Source organism: Aulostomus chinensis, chromosome 9, assembly GCF_037954235.1.
Source record: "Aulostomus chinensis isolate RoL2024-O1b breed Wild chromosome 9, RoL_Achi_v1.0, whole genome shotgun sequence".
NCBI classification, from domain to species: Eukaryota; Metazoa; Chordata; class Actinopteri; order Syngnathiformes; family Aulostomidae; genus Aulostomus; species Aulostomus chinensis.
In genome coordinates, this window is record NC_141328.1 from 10756605 (window position 1) to 10775345 (window position 18741).

General features: G+C 39.8%; 1 protein-coding gene across 2 annotated transcripts in view; it reads left to right on the top strand.

The window, feature by feature from the left end:
• Positions 1-15850: 15850 nt before the first annotated feature.
• The window catches only part of LOC147255786 (metabotropic glutamate receptor 7-like), an 84098-nt gene continuing 81207 nt past the window's right edge, over positions 15851-18741 (top strand). For both annotated transcript variants that reach the window (XM_086213735.1, XM_086213736.1), the window contains exon 1: positions 15851-17027. In XM_086213735.1, the coding sequence (XP_086069861.1) occupies positions 16533-17027 (495 nt within the window). In that variant the 5' untranslated portion in view covers positions 15851-16532. The remainder of the gene's footprint in view (positions 17028-18741) is intronic.

Consider the following 18741-nt stretch of genomic DNA (forward strand, 5'->3'; position numbering starts at 1 on the left):
CTGTAGTATTTTCATGGTCATGCTGGTCTCAGCCAGCAGCAGGTCAAAGTTGAAGTTGCCCCCGAAAAGATTAAACAATCCTGGCCAGCACGGAACTTCAGGCTAAAAACAATGGTTGACTTGTTCGGGCGAGAATCCGATTTCACCAGAGATTTGGATGGGAACTTAATGACACGCGCACATTGCTGCGCCCACTGCTGCGCCCACTGAGGTTGTGTTGCTCCAGCTCTCTCTCTCTGAGAAATGGCTAGGAACCCAACAGTGGCTCCTCCGTTGCAGTTCAGTCACACTGTCTCCAGTTAGCTCTAGCGTGAACTCCACCTTCTGCCTCCCACGCACACAGATGATCTTCCTAAAGGGTACACTAGTCGCATGGCACGTGTTCCCCAAAATGGGCTCCATGACTCATAATGAAAGATAATGATAATGAATAAATGCCAGATATTTCTTCATTGACTTAAGTTATTCATTCTTATCCAGGACCCTTTAGTCTTTCACACCATATCCTGGGATAAAGGCAGAAAATATCTTGAATAGACTTGTTTATTTAACACAGAGGGAATGCAACACCCATTTACTAGCCTAGCTGACACCTTTGGGAAACTTTGAGTCATTCATCCACTTAAGTATGTGTGTGGACTGTAAGGAGGAACACTTGAGTGTGCTCAGGACAAATGTTAATTTTAAACTGATTTATTGTTAAAAAAGATGAAAACCTCCAATAAAATATGTATGTTTACAGTACAGTATATTGAACTGGAGGATTTCTTCTCCTCATCAGTAATGAATGCCATTTTTAAGGCCTTAAAATGGTCATGAAAAACATAAAAACATAACATGACATGAAATTTTTGACCTGGTGATGCACATATACCTGGTCTTGTGCATGACTGGATAAATGCATTGATTACAAGTTAAAAAATGTCAAACTATTAGCCTTGGCAGAATATTTTACCTACAAGCATGAAATTTGGATACCTTTCCATTTTACATCAGCAGACTCTGTACTACGACCTAAATTTTCAGATATTTTGTGCCATTAATAGGGTTCATACTTTCACACCTTGCTTCTTCTTCTTCTTCACCCTACCTCATATGTAGTTGTAGTCCTCATGTGCCCATGTGAACACAGGCTGTGATATTTACACCACATAGTAGAAAAAATAGTTTGCTCATGCGTACATAATGTAATGTCGATCTACATGATGATATTGTTGAAAAAAGCCAAGACGGAGAATGTCATTTAAGTCTATTAACCTTCTAGCCTACAAAATGTCCATTTACCTTTCTCTGCCTCACTGGTTTTGAAATGTTATGGCAGTTGCTTTAAAGAAAATACAACGGCTATATGAATAAGTGTTCCTGTCAAGTAATTTAATGCCCCATAGCCATTTTCCAACAAATTGGTCAGTTCTCTACCCAGACTGACATATCTCCACCTCCTCCTCCTCTGCAAAGCAAAACACCCCACTTCATTTTTTTTTATCTGACTGCTGGTGCTCTTGAGTTGCCATTGCCAATGCAAGGACTGGAGTAGGCAACTGAAGCATACATAAAAAGACATGAATGGCCCATCCACTCAGAGAGTAATGGGGACTTGTATGCCTTTTTACCCGTATCAAAAGCTTGTGTGTGCATTTATGAAATTTTGCTCATTATTCACTATTTGGTGGTGAACTGTGTCCTGCTTCAACTCACTGGTGCTATAAGCTATTTTATAGAGTGCATCTATTATCTGTAATCTGATAAAGATTTCACAGCTGTGTATGGTTGCTCTGCCCTAGCCTCCTTTGTGTGCAGTAAAGCTGAGACAAGTGAGTCATGTTAGAAGTGACAGCAGATATTTATCACTGCTTCTGTTTATGGCACAGCCTGCATGAGCACTTTTTTCCCCTGTCAATCTAGGGGCCCTAAGCAGGAGAGCTAAACACTAATAAGGCGGCTTCAGTGTTCATCTCTCACACTCCTTTCTTCTGTCAGATGAAGGAAGAGATCTGAGCACATCCTGGAGAGCCTCCTCATTGATCACTGGCTGGAAATAAAGTCGATTGCTTAAATAAGTTAGAACAACCACAAGCAACTGACTAACGATGTGTTGCAGGGTTTTTTTTTCCCCCCTTTGGTTTGTTTGTTGCTCCAAGCAAGGTTTTAATGTATGAAAATCAAAAACAGTTGCATGTTTTGCATGATGCACAGAGAGAAGGCAATAGGGTTGATGTATGCTGGCAAGCACCCACTTTTCAGAATTAGAATTCGCTTCCATATCAGCACGTTTCTTTCCCCCAACAGAAAACTTGACGAATAATAAAATAATAAATCGTGGAAGCAAGGAAAATGTCATTAGTGTCTCAACTTGATTTAAACATTTCTCCTGAAGTGAAAAACAGCAGAAAAATATCTTGCAGTTGTTGTTTTCCCAGATGAAATCCACAGTTGCTTTTTTTTTTTATCAATCTCTGTTTGCAATTGGATTCTGCAAGAAAATTTGCAAAAGATAATGGTGTTTACCTGAATTCTTCTCACCAACAGTCTTTATTCCAAGTTTCCTTAAGATATTTAACATTTCCTTTAATGCTGTGTACTGTGTGTATGTTTTGAACAAGTTAATAAAAAGCTGAAAAAACATGTACTGCAAAATTAACTGCTCTGAAAATTATTGACACTGAAGGGAATGAATTTCTGTGTTTTTTGCCTCCACCTGTGTGCATGATATACTCACATCCCTGCAGCCACATTGTGATTGCTCAGGTTGTCTTTTATTGGTTTGCTGTTTGCTTTCAGTGCACTTTTGAATTACTTGTATTGCCTTGTGAACTTCAGCACACACATTTTTAAAAGCAGACTGGCAGTGAACTGGATGGTCTCTCCCTTGTGCCCTGTCATGTCCCTGAAGGCCTTCAATTATGTCTTCAAGGCTCAATATACCAGAATATTTCCATTCTCAAATGAATGGAATTTTCTATTATTTAACTGCCTCTATGGCTGCTGATGGTCCTGAAAGGCTGACAGGATGAGCTTGTGTTTGATGCTTTCCTGCACTCCACACTTGCTCCAATGTAAATGGGTTCAACTCTGACCATGCTGGCCAGTTTATCTGTTCTCCTCATTTCCTGCTAGTTGCATTAGCTTGCCCACTGGGGTTTCTTTTGGCACATTAAAACAGATTTGGGTTAATAATTGATGCTGCGATTTATGGACTCAAGTGCCTGAGGTTCAATTGTAAGCCCCCACTTAAAAGAAAAGCATGTCTCTCACTCCTGCCTTTGCTTCAGAGCAGTGCAGTGATTTATAACTGCAGTTTGATGGTGTGCAATTTATTGTTCAGGAGTCTTTTGAAGAAAAGTATCAGACATCATTTTTCATGCAACAATCATTTTGATGTGATTATGTATTTGAGTTTCACATTTCTCATTCACACATCATCTATTTGCAAGACTGAAGAAAAATATTGATCTATCCATCACAAGCAGTTCATCTACTTGTATTTGTGCAGTACTAAGCTCTTGGCCTCTTTTTGATTAAGAAATGTTGCTAGTAATTAGCGTTCAATACCAGCACCAGATTTGACATTATGTGAAAAGATCAGTGGGATATTAATCAATACTATTACTTAGGTGATCATAGATGGTGTGTGGGCATTAGGCTTAGCTTTAATTAAAATTCTGCAAGGAGGCTTACATGACTCATAGGTTTTGCCTGTGATAGCCTCTGCATGTTCTGCGTTCAAATACACAGTATGTCTAGAAGAAAAATGTCATTTGATCTTCAGTTTTGGATGGTAAAGCATTAAAGTAATACTTTACCTTTCTTATAACCAATTACAATTGGCCTGCAGCAAATTTCAAACTGCAAGAAGGGACACACTTTGCTAAATGTGTAACAAAATGCCATGAAATATTGTGGTGCCACAAACATGTATTTTATTGACATGCCATTAGTCTGTTAGAAATCCTCACAAAAGTCATTAGCATTATAATTTTGATAGATTTTGAATGAAGACTTTTATTATCGCAGATCACATTGTATTCTTTCTATTGTATTCACATTGAATTCTTAATCTGAGAGACTGCATATCACCAAGCAGAAGACAACCTTAGAAGATAGAAAAATTTACACTCAGCAACTGGAAATAGTCCTAATTCTAAGATTTTGCCAGGAAGAAAGATGTCAAGAACATTGCTTACAAATGACTGCAGGTAGGGGAACTGAGACTTTTTCTATGTGTGTGTGTGTGTTTTTTATTCAGCTTGTTACTTTATAGTATTCATATACTGCAGAAAGCAGCTAATTTACAGCCATAGCTGTGCTCACCAGCAAGTCTTTGTTAGTTTTGAAGATGTATAAGGTCAGAATTAGCAAAGGATCAACAAAGTTTACAGAAAGCTGCATCTTTTCCTCCTTTCTTTATGGGTTCCAGACCTCTGTATTTTTGATATTGATTTTCCATTTTTTGGATTCCAATTACTATGGATACCTTGTCATGAAATGTTTCTGTTTACGACTCTGTTGACTTTTCGTTTTGTCCAGTGCTTTGGTTTAGGACCAAATACCTACAGAACTATAAACGTTCCCATCACCCTCAGCTGTAGCTGTGTTAGTTTCGATGTCATATCAACTAGGATGGCATTATAAACATTGCAGCCACTAAATTTCATAACTGGGCTCACTGCAGTAAAAGTTTTAAGAAATTATATATTGTACTGTATGACCAATGAAAACAGGCTATGATATTCGATTTTGCACAAAGAGTAGAAAATAAAGAGCAACAGGAATGTTACTTTAAACGGCCACTCCTAAAATCAATTGAAATCATTTTCATGATGGGCACATGAAATCTGTTTCAACAATGTAGTATTCAGCAGCGGTTAATGTTTTGTTGAAGTTAATAGAATGTGATATCATGTTCAGAACAGCATCTTAAAATGACAGTCATTTTTCTGGTTAAGAGTAGACACAAAAACACTTGGTTGAGGTTTGGAAAGGATAGCAGGTTGGGGTAAAGTCTTGAAGTCATGAAACTACGGTAGATGGGACTTAACACCTGTCTTAAATATGTTGCTTTAACAACAGTAACGACCACCCATTATTTAACAAAAATTTCAAATACTTGTCTCTGTCTCCCACTGCTAATCATTGTTGGTACCCACCACCACTGCAACTTGCCTCCTGATGCATGTGAGTCATGTGTTTTATCAACCACTGCCTGTCACATGATACTGTCGAGCTCAATATAAAAAAGAATGTTAATTTTTTTTTAGGCATTGTTAAAAATTACATGCTAACACAACTCAATATGAGTTGTGTTTTTCTTTCAAATATTTTTGGTGAAGATGCCCCAGTTCTTTTTCATACACTTACAACATTGCAATTATACAAAGCTAGTTGAAAATCATCAGTCTTTCCTTCATGCTGTCATTGTGAGTAGTATTTCATAATGCTCCAAAGAGCTATGAGTGTGGCTGTAAACTTTGGTAATCTCAGTCTCTTAGTGGTTAAATGTGCTTGCAATAACTCATGAATGTTGTCAAAATTTCTACAAATTGAACAAATTCATGCTCTTTGATGTTGTCAGTCTAATCACAGGCTTTCATGCAAATAAAGTTCGAAGTGAGGTTCAACCCAAATGTTTCATTCAGCAGTAATATTTCAACAAAGCACAGCCAGCCAGGCGCACACAGCTTTAGGCTATGTTCAACCTGATGACAAAGAAAGACAAAGCCTATTGGGATGCAGTTTGAGTGCGTCTTGGCAAAGGAGAGATTTATGCAGATCTAATATTACAACCTCTCTGGTGACTAAGGATACATACATATATATATATATATATATATATATATATATATATATATATATATATATATATATATATATATATATATATATATATAATATACATTGACGATCAAGAATCAAATGTGAATTTTGGCAGTTCTTTTTTTTTCAAAGAGTATAATTCCTTTCTGTTTTCAAGGAAATTGAGAGGGGAGAAGCAGATCCTTTCCCAACAGAATAAAATATAAAGCAGTAGTAGGAAGCATTAAGAAGTGCACCTGGTTTCAATTCCAAGAAAAGAAGGATTGCTACCATTTCCAGTTCCATTTTAATTTCCTGTTTATTTCACTCTGAAGCTTTGGGAACGATTTAAATGCCCTTCAGTTCCTGTGTCTTTCTCCCATTGCCTTTGATTTATAGATTTGATTTCCAGCAGGAAAGAAAAAAGAGAAATACCAAAAGGGGGAGAAATACCATCAGAACACAGAGGAGCTTAAAGCAAGCTGAAAGGTGAAGGAAACAGGAAGGATATAAAATGCCCATTTGCCAGGTTGGTGGATGAATTATGAGAAATTGTTGGAAACCATGTAGCAAAGTGTGATATGCTGCAAATGTACTGGGTTTCACTTAATTCCCTGGTGGCCATAAGAAGTCCCATTCTGCTCTGTCTGTATTGTACTGTGCCCTGTGTCAACAGCGCTCACTTTCACCCAACACTGCTGGGTACCCATTAAACACTACATCACAATCATACCTCCCTCCAATTCTACGGTGTACACCGTGGTTCTTCTTTTCATTTTGACTCATGATTCCCTGGCAAGTTATGACACTTGGGGATAGGGCAACTGACCTGAACATGACTCGTTACATCTTCATACTGCATCCAAAACAAGTTTTTGAAGCCCAGAACATAGCATTATATGAATATATGTATTTCCTCATTTTGACTCTTGCTCAGTATGCACGACATCAGCTGTGATGGCTCAAAAAAAGCACCCTGTGTGTCAGCACTGGAACTGCCTTGGGGAACAACCACAGTTCCACAGCGCTCCTGTGGGACTGCTGGGCCATTAGGAGTCCAGAGGGAGACAGACAGAGGCTGAGAGACAGGAGGGATACTGGGGGACGGTGGAAGCACTGAGCTCCCTGAAGAGATAAACCCAGGGGATTACTGTCAGACTGCACACTCCTCAGGATTGGTCAAAATTGTGCGATTTAACTTCTCTCTTATAATTGTGTACAGCCTCAACTTAAAGGAGGTAATACATGTATATGAGCAGCAAACATTACTGCCTATCAAGTGGATTGCTTTTATACGTAAAGGTGGTGATTTATTGTTTCATCTTATGTGAGAGAAATGTGTGGTAGAGTTCTCCTAATGAGTGAGAACGATTCATTCATTTGCATGATGAATTGAATATCAGTGAGGCAAAGAAAATTCTGTCTTAAAATGTTTGTGTTTACAAGTGTGTGTGTCTCTGTGTGTACCTTTATGTATGCTTTTCAAACTCTGGTGGAGACTGCAGGGGCACTTATCTGAAATAAGTAGGCCTGCCCTCCACCACATTCCTCGCTAGCAGCTCCATATGGTAATGAGCTGTGTAAGATGAAGGAAATTTGTTATTTGCAACACAAATACCACTGCAGCTAATTCACGATGGATAGGCATAATCCACAAGGTTTTAACAGCAACATTTTTCAAGTGTAAAGTTAATCTGAAACATTGAAGCTTATTTGTGAATGCAGTAATACAATGGGCCTTTTTGACAAATCAAATTGTTTAAAGCAATGGTGTATCATACTTTCTTAAACACGAACATTCCTATGCCCGCGTGGGTTCTCTCCGGGTACTCTGGCTTCTTCCCACAGTCCAAAGACATGCAAATGTGGACTAGGCTGATTGATACTATAAATTGAAGTGTATGGCTGTGAGTGTGAATGATTATCTGTCTATATGTGTTGGCCCTGCGATGGACTAGTGACCTGTGTACCCCACCTCTTGCTCAAAAGCTGGAATAGGCTCCAGCCCACCCCCCAACCCTTAACAGGATAAGCTGAAGAAAATGGATGGATGGATGGATGGATGAACATTCCTTACCTAAAAGACCTTAAAGGTGAGTTTGCACAATACTTATTAAACTTGGTGCTACCAAGTAAATCTATATTTCACAGTATATGGAGTTGTACATGTAGCGTCATACAGTGTAGTGAGTCTTATGCTTGCTGAGCTTGCTACTTAGCACTCTTCTAGCTTGAATGTTGATAAAGGACTTTCTGTATGTTATCGGAGCAAAAGGACACACTTCGGAAAGAGTCTTTTCAATGTGGTTGTGTAACACCCAAAATAATCAATTCACCGTTTCTGGCTGCTGAACAATGGTGTCTGCCAGTCTGAGACAGCTAATTACAGTTAGCACTCTGCTAACATCCATCGTCATCTTCTGCTTATTCCTTACTAGTAAGGGTCGCGGGGGGGCTGGAGCCTATCCCAGCATCTACGGGCGAGAGGTGGGGTTCACCCTGGACAGGTCGCCAGTCCATCGCAGGGCCAACATACAGAGACGAACAACCATTCATTCACATTCATACCTACGGTCAATTTAGAGTATTCAATTAGCCTAATCCTAATCAATTTAGAGTATTCAATTAGCCTAATCCCCAATTGCATGTCTTTGGACGGTGGGAGGAAGCCGGAGTACCAGAGAGAACCCACACAGGCACGGGGAGAACATGGAAACTCCACACAGAAAGATCCCGCGCCCGAGCCGGGACTCGAACCCGGAACCTTCTTGCTGTGAGGCCACAGTGCTAACCACTGCACCTCCGTGCAGCCCCTCTGCTAACATGAATATGGATAAATAAATAGACATTACAAATATTATAAAAAGAAGTGGATCAAATTCTAATCATGAAGTCAATTTGCAGGGTTTGTGTAATGCTCAAAATAAATAATTCTCTGTTTTATAACGGAAACTGTAACAATGGAGTAGCCTACAACGGAGCTTATGACATAGTGTTGTGCACTATAGCTTTAATAAAGCTTGCGCTTTTAAAATACATCTCACACTAAAGCTATGGTAGAATGTGTGGCCAGAACATAAAGTCCAGCCTGCCAGAGTGAAAGGGGAGATAAGGTTATGGTGTTCATCTGCAATGTGTGCAGTGTCTTGCTGTTAACAAAATGATTGTTTTAATCTGTCTGAATTGGTTCATTTAAAATAGGGATGGTTATCCGAATCCAATACAAGTCCAGTCAAGTTCAACGAATATCTCCTCATTCATTCACACTCCTGTGTGTGTGTGTGTGTGTGTGTGTGTGTGTGCGTGTGTGTGTGTGTGTGTGTGTGTGCATGAAGGAAAAAAATATCCAATGTCCATACAGTGTAAATGAAAAATAATAAGACATATTACCTTGGCAGCTTAATAAAAATATTTTACTGTCTTCAGCAGACCTTGAATTTATATGAAAAGATTGCTCTGTATGAAGTGCTCTGCACCAGTGTTGGGAGTATTAGGAGTTAGGAGCGGTAGCTTTAGGTTAATAAGAGCTTAGTTCTGTTTGGTAATTGAGTAGTTTTGCATTCATTTGTATTTGTTTCCTGCCCTCCTAGTCTTAATTCATAATCACAGGTGGCAACGGAGGCAACAGAAAGATCACTTTAAACAGAATAGCATGCACACACCACAGCCAAGACATCGTCAGTGTAAATTCTCTCTCACGATTTCCCTAGCTGAGGAACACCGAGCAAAGGAAGGTGAGCCCGGGTTTTTGTCTAGCTGACAAGTTATGCTCACTGACCCACAATATGCAGTTTCTGGACTGCAAGCTGTGTGAGCTTTGGACATAGATTTCTTTTCAGCCAAATATGAGGAACTGCCACTTGATCTGTGTCACAGGAACCTGGATGTTGGTTGAGAGACAAGACCGTGTGACAGAGTTTATTGCGTGGAAAGAACTGAAAGGCACTCTGAAAAAATGAGGGGCAGAGGGTTCAACAGTTAAATAAGCATATTACTGTACATCAAACTCTAGTCAAACATGTATGTTTTTTGTTCCCAGGGTTGAATGTTTGAGCCTCTTTATGTAGAATAATCTATGTAGAGAGTTTGACAATGGAAGGCTTACACACATTAGTATTCATTAGTTATTCATGTATTCCTTAATGCATATGTGAAGGGGATCTTTACATGTTTATATGGTTGTTGTTTTTTTACATTTTTTACATTTTTTAAAATAATTTATTCATGTATTCATTTTGTAGTATAGCCCCCCCCCCCCCCAGTATTTCACCTGGTTGAATTACCAGGGAGATAATAAGCATCCTTGAAATGACTTGTTGTTACCTGTGTGCTGTTACTCATCCTGTGTATGTGCTCTTGTGTGGAATTTAAGTCAAAGTCAATAATGTCAGCAGTATAACTGCCATCTTGTCTTCCTCCTTGTTCCTTAAGAATTCACTATAAAAAAAAGGTTCCTCCATGTATCACTGACAGTAGACTATAAGTTACTGCTTTTGTTGAAGATACTTGCAATAATGTTATTGATCTGCTATATTTCTCTTTTGGCCGGTGAGCCCAGTGGTAATGCTGAGGCAAAGTGAGTCCACAAATTTAGTGGGGTTTACTTTCTGAAGTGAAGGGATTTATTTCTTTGGCTCTTGATTTCAAATATCAACATTTTTTCTCCTCCTTTAAGCACACTGATGTTCTTTTTTCTGAGTCAAGAAAAATCTCAACTGAGAGAAGAAGTGAGGATATAGCTATTAATGTGCTCTTTTTGGTACCATCGTCATCTTCCGCTTATTCCTACACATTAAGGGTCGCGGGGAGGCTGGAGCCTATCCCAGCGTCAACGGGCAAGAGGCGGGGTACACCCTGGACAGGTTCTTTTTGGTACCATAATTCTTAATATATTTGGAGACACATACTTTTGATGTGGCACATATTTGAATTCACACATGTATGGAGGGATGATTCTTTTTATTTTTTACTGATTTGATCACCAGCTCCTCCAGAGATCATGTCCAAATTTCCTTGCGCAAATACTGAACCACTAATTGCTCCTGATGCCTTTCCTGTTAGTGTATGAATGTTTTAGCAAGTTGTCACCTTCCATATCCCCTTTCTGCCAAAAATGTCTGAATGTGTGGGAATGGGTGAATATCATTATGTTATAAAGTGCTTTGAGTGCATTTACTTAATAGGTTGAAAATTGGCAACCTTGTAATTTCCAGAGTATTTAGAATTAATGCCTTGGATTTAATCTATTATCTGTCAGCATCCCTTCTGTGATGGAGATGCTAGGATTGACACCAGTCTCTGAAGAAAATATGACAATATCTGCATTTTAGAGGTTGACTAATTTTTTCCTCTTTGTTTCATTGCTAGGTGTTTCTACCTGTTTCCAGTCTTTGTGCTGCAGTAAACTAACAAGCTCATGACTGTAGCTTGATATTAAGCATACAGTTCAGATGTTTATTTTACCTCCTAAGATTAAAAAAAATCTTAATATGGCACTCTGAATAAGGATGATAACCGAGATCTGGTTCCATTTGAGAACCAGTCTGATCCATTGGAGCCATAAGCCTCTGAGCTTATTACTTTCTCCTACTGATAGCCACATAACTCTAACAGTGGCACATTTCAAAACTAGAAAGCACTCACACACTTCAAGTACATAGTGTCTGCCCTTGGCAGTTTTGGCTGGTGACCTAATTAAAGCTACAGGTAGCAATGAGTAGGCTATTGCATTCTGTGTATGCTGTGCATGGATGTTCACTAGAGTGAGAGAGTGGTGAGAGATAGATAAATTTGGATTTCGCTGAAAGGAACAGACTAATGAATTGACTGTCTTGAAAAAAAAATCACCTCCTTCTTCCACTAGGTGGTGTTACCGAATACAGTTATATAAAACTAATATCACAGATTTCTATATTTTGGAGCAGTAATTCAAGAGACACCATCACAACAAAGTTTTATTGAAATCAAAAGGGGTTATTCTAAGCTTACTTCCTGAAACCAGCAGGTGGCAACGTGACTGAAATTCAACTTGTAGTTGTCTTCAGGCCAGGATAAACCATGTGAGGTTTGGTAAAGATCTGAGTCCCATACAAACAGACGAAAAAAAAAAATTAAAAATTTCCCATGAGGGTAAAGACACCTGCAGTATACTGACACATCTTTCTGTAACATGGACTCAAATTTCTATAATGCCATGTCCTTTATTGAAGAGAAATATCTGTCGTGGGTATTAATAACATCTTATCTATTCCCAACTGTTGTCTTGAGGTCACCCTCAAGTATTTTTATTTGGATTATTCAGTAAAAGCACCATAATGTTTATTATGACTATATATTACTTATCAACACTATATTATTTTTCCTATTGTAAAATATGACTAATAAAGCAATATTTTCATTGGAACATAAATTAATTATTAGAGTAAATAGTACATTTTTGTTAACATTTATTTTTATTCATAATAAAGCCTATAATAAAGTCATATGGTCATTGGTACCTGCCTTTCTTCTCTATTTACATGCAGACATATCACACTAACCCACCCCCACGTACAAAATCACCAACACACACAAGGGATTGCTATGAGTCATTCACAAGGGCCGTATATGAAATCTCCTCCATCACAATGTGCCGTGAAGACACTTGTTATGAAATGATTATCAGAGGTTGAGAGCTGCTCAGAAAGCCAGCAAATTAACAGACGTGAGGTGAGGGGCATTTGCTATCACAATCAAATTTGTGGCTATTGTCGTCCTGGCTAACTAACACAGCTGCTCCCACTTATCATGTAAGTCCAGTGGAGCATGAGGTTAGCCATCAAAACAAGGGCTCAGTCACCCACTAATAAGGCTTCTGGAAAATTCCAGAACTGTGTGGGTGGGAGGTCAGCACCTCCGGGTCCTGTCTGCCACATATAATACTCCTGATCATTACTACCAGGAGACAAGCTCCCAATAAGGAGCAGGTACTTGTCACATCTGTATAAGAGAAAAGGAGCAGCATTCTTTGAGTTTCCTTTGTCTAACTTTTTGTTTGTCTCTAAGGCTGCATCTCTGCTTAACCTTCTGACGCTTGTTGTAATAAAATATAGTCTCTGTAGGGAGGGAAAACCTCTGCTGTATTCCACTGGTCATTTGTGGATTATCTTTTACATTTCAGTATGTGCAGGGTACACTCACAGCAGAAGCTTTACTGAGACATAATTAGAAAGGAGCAGGTATGACAGATGGATTACAATCATAACTGGGAGCACAGAGTCTGTCATCCTTAGCTGCAGTGCACCTGCTTTGTATTTGGAATAAAGAACATTAGAGGTTAGAATTTGTTTTCTTCTACTGCAAACCTGAATTACACTGCATCTTATTTTTTTTTGTTCTTAATTCTGCATACAACGAAAAGATAGCTTGATTTATTTTGTTATTGTAAGGCAGATGGTGCAAGACGAAACAAGTAGTCCCAACAGTTTAGTGACCTTCATGTTGCTAATCTAGTATTGCCCCTACATTGATCTCACATTAACACTTCACCTCTCACAGAATATGCATGACTCCAAACAGGCTGGTGCTTTGTGTGCTTTCAAACAAATCACCTCGACATGCAATTACCTCCTGCTCCGGAGTTATTTTTTTCCTGTGGATACGATGGCCCTTTCATTCGAGGGTAGGAATTAAACTGGTTTCCAGGTTAATTAATTTGACAGACAGACCCCATTGTGCCCAATGTCAGCCTAAAAGAAAAGCGTATTGCCTCTTGTCCTGAAGGTTGACTTTTTATTGTTCTTTGATCGTAGCTCTTTAAAGGAGCACATAGTGCACACTCTGCAATTGACTTGAAGAAGACTGCATAGTGTTATTGAAAGCTTAAAACAAAAGCTTGGTTCTCTCATAGGAAACCATAATTTGTATAGTTGGATGCATTGTAATGTTTTATACCTGTGGCATTTGGAGGCCATAGCTTTGTTTGTTCAGATCCTACATTGTATATACCTATTCCAGCATGTATTCTCACTCCTCCTGTGTGTGCTTTCTTCATTCCACAATGAAATGGAGAGCCAGAGTTGGTGCATGTTTTGTGCACACGTGACAGTGTATCTGTGTTAAAGTGGGGAAAGAGAAAGGGAAGATACAACCTGAAGTGTAATCTCAGTCTAAATCAGAGAGTCTTCCCTCAGGGAGAAGCCCCTCTTTCAGAGGTTAGTCAGTGAATTAAATCATAGTGAGGGCCCCATTTTTCAAAAGTAACCTTTCAGTTGACAGTGGAAGTGGGAGTCAGGCTCTTACTGCAGAGTCCAAGCAGTGGAATTAATGCTGTGCGTTGCGACACCAGTCTCTCAGGATGTCACATGTAGGGACTGTTGCTGCATTATTCCCCCTCTCTCACAGCTCTTTATTCCCACACGTTCCTTCAGTGTATTTCTGGTGTATTTCATGAGTTTCTATCCAGGGTACAGGGTGTGCACTGACATTATCATGCTTAGAAATGCATGATTTGCCAATTGAAGGATGTTCATGCAATCAGTACAGCTAATGGAGATAAATAGACTACATGGCAGGATTAGGCTTGAATTAATCTCCATTCAATTTAATTAATTAGAAATTTGTCCAACCAAGCCTGTAATGTCAATAGGACATGTTTCAATTAGAGCTACATTGCCTTTTCTAATCTTTTAATTGACCAGAAATAAATGGAGTAAATATATTTGTAAAATAGGATTCAGTGTCAACAGTCAATCAATCAATCTATCAAACTTTATTTGTATAGCACTTTTTGTACAAAAAAGTCACACAAAGTGCTTCACATTACAAAACCAAAAATAATATCCCCCCAAACCCCTCACACCCCCCCCCCACACACATGCATCATCATCATCATCATCATCATCATCATCATCATCATCATCATCTCATCATCATCATCAGTCACTTGGGGTCAAGAATGACTGTCCTCCCACATACACACACAACAATCCCCAAACTCACGAAAAGCTAAATAATAACTGGAACTAAGGAATGTCATCATTGTAATGCAAAAGCAACTTTCACAAGCGTTTTGTTGTGCAATGATCAAGCAATTCAGCCAGTTGATCCAATAATCCTTTCACAGTTTTTCCTGTTGTGCTGTTTCCCAGAGTGCTGCTGCGGCAGCCTTGGAGATGCTATTGTTGGAGGGGTGAAGCGGTCACTTTCTACCTGAAAATGAAGGAAAAACAATACCTTATTAATCAGTGTATTTAGTTTGGTGTTTTATCACACACAAAAAAACGATCTTCATGCCGCGAACTGCCAAGGAAATTCATGACGAATACATTGAAATAAATGCAAATTATTAATACATATTAGTTGGTAAAGCACCATCTGTGCAATTGAACAGTTTGGTGATGTTTTGTTGAGAGGATGTGAGGGATCCTAAAAGGGTGTCTGTTTGTCAGTGTGCATGCCTTCATGGTGTGTGTGTGTGTGTATGTGTGTGTGCAGGATGAATCAAGAGTGTCTTGTGAAGAGGGGTTGCCAGGGAGACCAGCCTGAACCCCTCCAAACGTGTCTTCTCTCCGCTCGCCCCCCCCCCCCCACACACACACACACACATCTCCTCCGTTTTAAAGGTGCACCGGTAATGAATCCAACACTATTTCAGGAAAGACGAGGTGTGTGAAGCCCTTCATACCCACAGTTCGGCCGTATCTTCATAAAGCCACAGATCTCTGCCACATCCCTGCTACCTACAACATCAGAAAAAAAGAAAAAAAAAACTCTGACTTTTTGTGTTTGTGTGTGTTTGAAAAAGATAAAAGATATAAGGAAAGTAGAGAGACAATATTAATGCTGAGATGCGGCACAGTGAGCCCCTCAGAGGTACAATCGTCATTCTATTCAAATCTGTAAGTGCATTTGCTCATCTTGTTTACCTTGTCTGAAGACACCGAGAAGCCAAGTTCCTGAGAACCCCACCATGAAGTGATACTACTATTTTTTTTCCCAGCACGCTGAATGACGTTTCCCGAGGAAAGGGGGCTGAAAACTCTGCGCGCACACAGTGCATCCCTCGCTGTGACTCATTCATTTTATGCGACCGGTTGCGGAGACAGAGCAAGAGCTTTAATTAGATGGATTCTCTTTGTCGTCCGCTCGGTGAATGCACATTTGAGATGATCGTCTTTTCTTTCTTTCCTTCTCTTTTTTATTGAGACTGTGGGAAAGATTTGCACCCCTTGGAGCCCGACAAAACAACCGACGAGCCGTCCCTGCGCTCCCGTGGAGTTGGTCAGTTAAAGAAGAATGTCACCCACTTCTGCTGGTGCTAATATATAAGTATTCATTTTAAATATAACGCGTCATTTGGTAACATTACTTCAGTTGATAGCGAGGATTGCTTTCTCGCTTTATTGTGTCTTCTCTCGCGCTCTGGATTCAGCATAAATGGACAAAATTAGGCCAGTTCATCTGCGGCGGGTGTTCATCCTTTAGTGATATTTTCTGTTTCATGGATGTGGCCTCCTTTTCCGAGGGAACTGAATTGGTATTAGGAGCTTCACCATTCAACAAGCTGCACCGCTGCTGCTGGCAGCAAAGCAATGGGCGCAGCGTGCCTGAGCCATCGCCTGCGTCTTGTTTTGGTAGCTAAGCTTGTTGAATCTCCTCCCTGGTGACAGGATGGATTCCTATTAAGAAACTTCTCTGTTTTGTTTTTTTTTTTGGTTCTTTCAGCGGATCGCACACTTGATCCATCCTTGAAGTTGATCATGGCTCTATTCGTGACGTTGAGCTCTGTTTGGAGAGTATTTTGGCTCATGAGGGCTTTGGTGGATTTCACAATGGCTCAGGAGACTTATGCTCCTCATTCAATACGGACTGAGGGGCACCTGACCCTTGGAGGACTCTTCCCGGTGCACGCCCGAGGGACCGACGGCGCACCGTGTGGGGATCTGAAAAAGGAGAATGGCATCCAGCGGCTTGAGGCGATGATGTACGCTCTGGACCAAATCAACCAGGACGACCAACTCTTACCCAATATCACCTTAGGTGCCCGGGTATTGGACACTTGTTCGAGGGATACCTACGCACTGGAGCAATCGCTAACTTTCGTCCAAGCCCTCATCACGAAAGACACCTCGGATGTGAGGTGCACTAACGGGGAGCCACCGGTGTTTGTCAAGCCGGAAAAAGTGGTGGGAGTCATCGGAGCCTCGGCGAGTTCAGTTTCGATTATGGTTGCCAACATCCTACGCCTTTTTCAGGCAAGTGTGGGCAATTGTGTGATTTTAGAGTGGGGTTATTATATATGTATAAGACCCCCTTTTTGTAGTAATCAGGTATTTAAGAAATATGGACAGTGTCGACTTCCTACAGTAATCAAATGAGATGTGGTTGAGCTTCTATGACAAAACAAAACATCAGCAAATCTCCATTTGTGATGTGATGATACGATATGATGTTTTTGTCCTTGTCCAAAGTACCGTAATTAAAGGTTGACACTAGTTTTCCCGTCCACTGCTCTGTGTGCATCAGACAGCTGAGAGTACTGTTTGTGCGGTGGTACTGAAAGAACAGCTCCCGCCTGTGCCGGTGTAACTCCGGAATCTGGATGAGTGGGCGCTGACAGCCTGACACAATCACACCAAAACTCATACAGCAACCCCCTCCAGAGCAGGGGCGGATTTAGTGAATGTTCAGGGGAGGCTTAAATATCACTGATATTATTATTTGCCTGGAAACACCCTCAAATGAAGGTGTTTTACTGAACCATATTGTAAGCCTAGCATTGGGAAACAGTATCCTCCTCCACTGGAATCAAACTCCCCACCACTGGCAATGGAGCTGGGTATGCCAACAAAGAGGACCCATGGGCATCAGCACTTGTTGTGAATTGTCAGGGAGTGAGCTCACTGCACATCACTAGCCGCTGGCCTCATCATATGTGTATGTAAAGTGGCCACGGCCACTTAACAGCGCATTTCCTGGCGGCAGTGGTGGTGGTGGTGTGTGTGTTTGTGTGTATGTGTGTGTGTCTGTGGGGGGGTGCACATATTTTCTTATAACAGTAGTATTAATAATGGTAGCTATTTCTCAGTCTTTGTCTTCTGTTGTATGTCTTAATATAGTTTTTTTTATCATAGTTAGTTATCCTCAGTCTGATTGCGTTAAGTCAACTTTCGGTTAACTAAAAGTCTGAGCATTTTAGTTAAGTTAGTTAGTTACTTAAGTTAGTCAAAGCAAACCAAAACTATTTCAGTCTGATTTTAGTTGCTGAAAATTGACCATGATTTCTTTGTGGTCAGCCTTATTGTGTTTTTTAAGGTTTTTGGGCAATTGATTTTGATTTTGTTTTAACGGATGACATCTGATAAAGGGTAGTCAATGATAGAATTGAAACAAAGCCTATGCACATGAATTAGGATTCTTTTTGTGTTGAAAAGCTAAAAACCTTGGTCAAGCCATGTCACACAAAGACTGAGGATTTTTGTTGTTAAAACTCAAGTTCTTATCAGAGGACAGGTTAGGGGTGGTTCCTGGTATCAATAAACGCCAGACGTAGTAGGGTGAGAGTTCCACTCCTGTCCCAGTCCTGTTAATATTATATAACATGAATCTAACTTTTTTTGTGTTTACGCATAACCAGACCTTAACATTTTGACAAGCATAAAATGTTATGTTACAAAAGTGACTGTAATTTGAGGAACGACAGTCAGTGGATAATTGTTAAAAACATTTTTCAAACTACAGAACATTAACCAGCACATATCCACCATGAAAGAATCCCGATTGGCTTGGCTTGGCTTTCTTTTTACATTTACGCATATACATTATTTCTTATTTTTCTGTGAGGAGTTGACTCATCTCTTCATCTCGAAATGTATTTTTTTTAAATAAATAACTTCACTCTGAATGGTGTGGAAAGAGTGACTAAATAGCTTTAGTTTCTCTACTCTACCTCACACGACCTCAGTGATT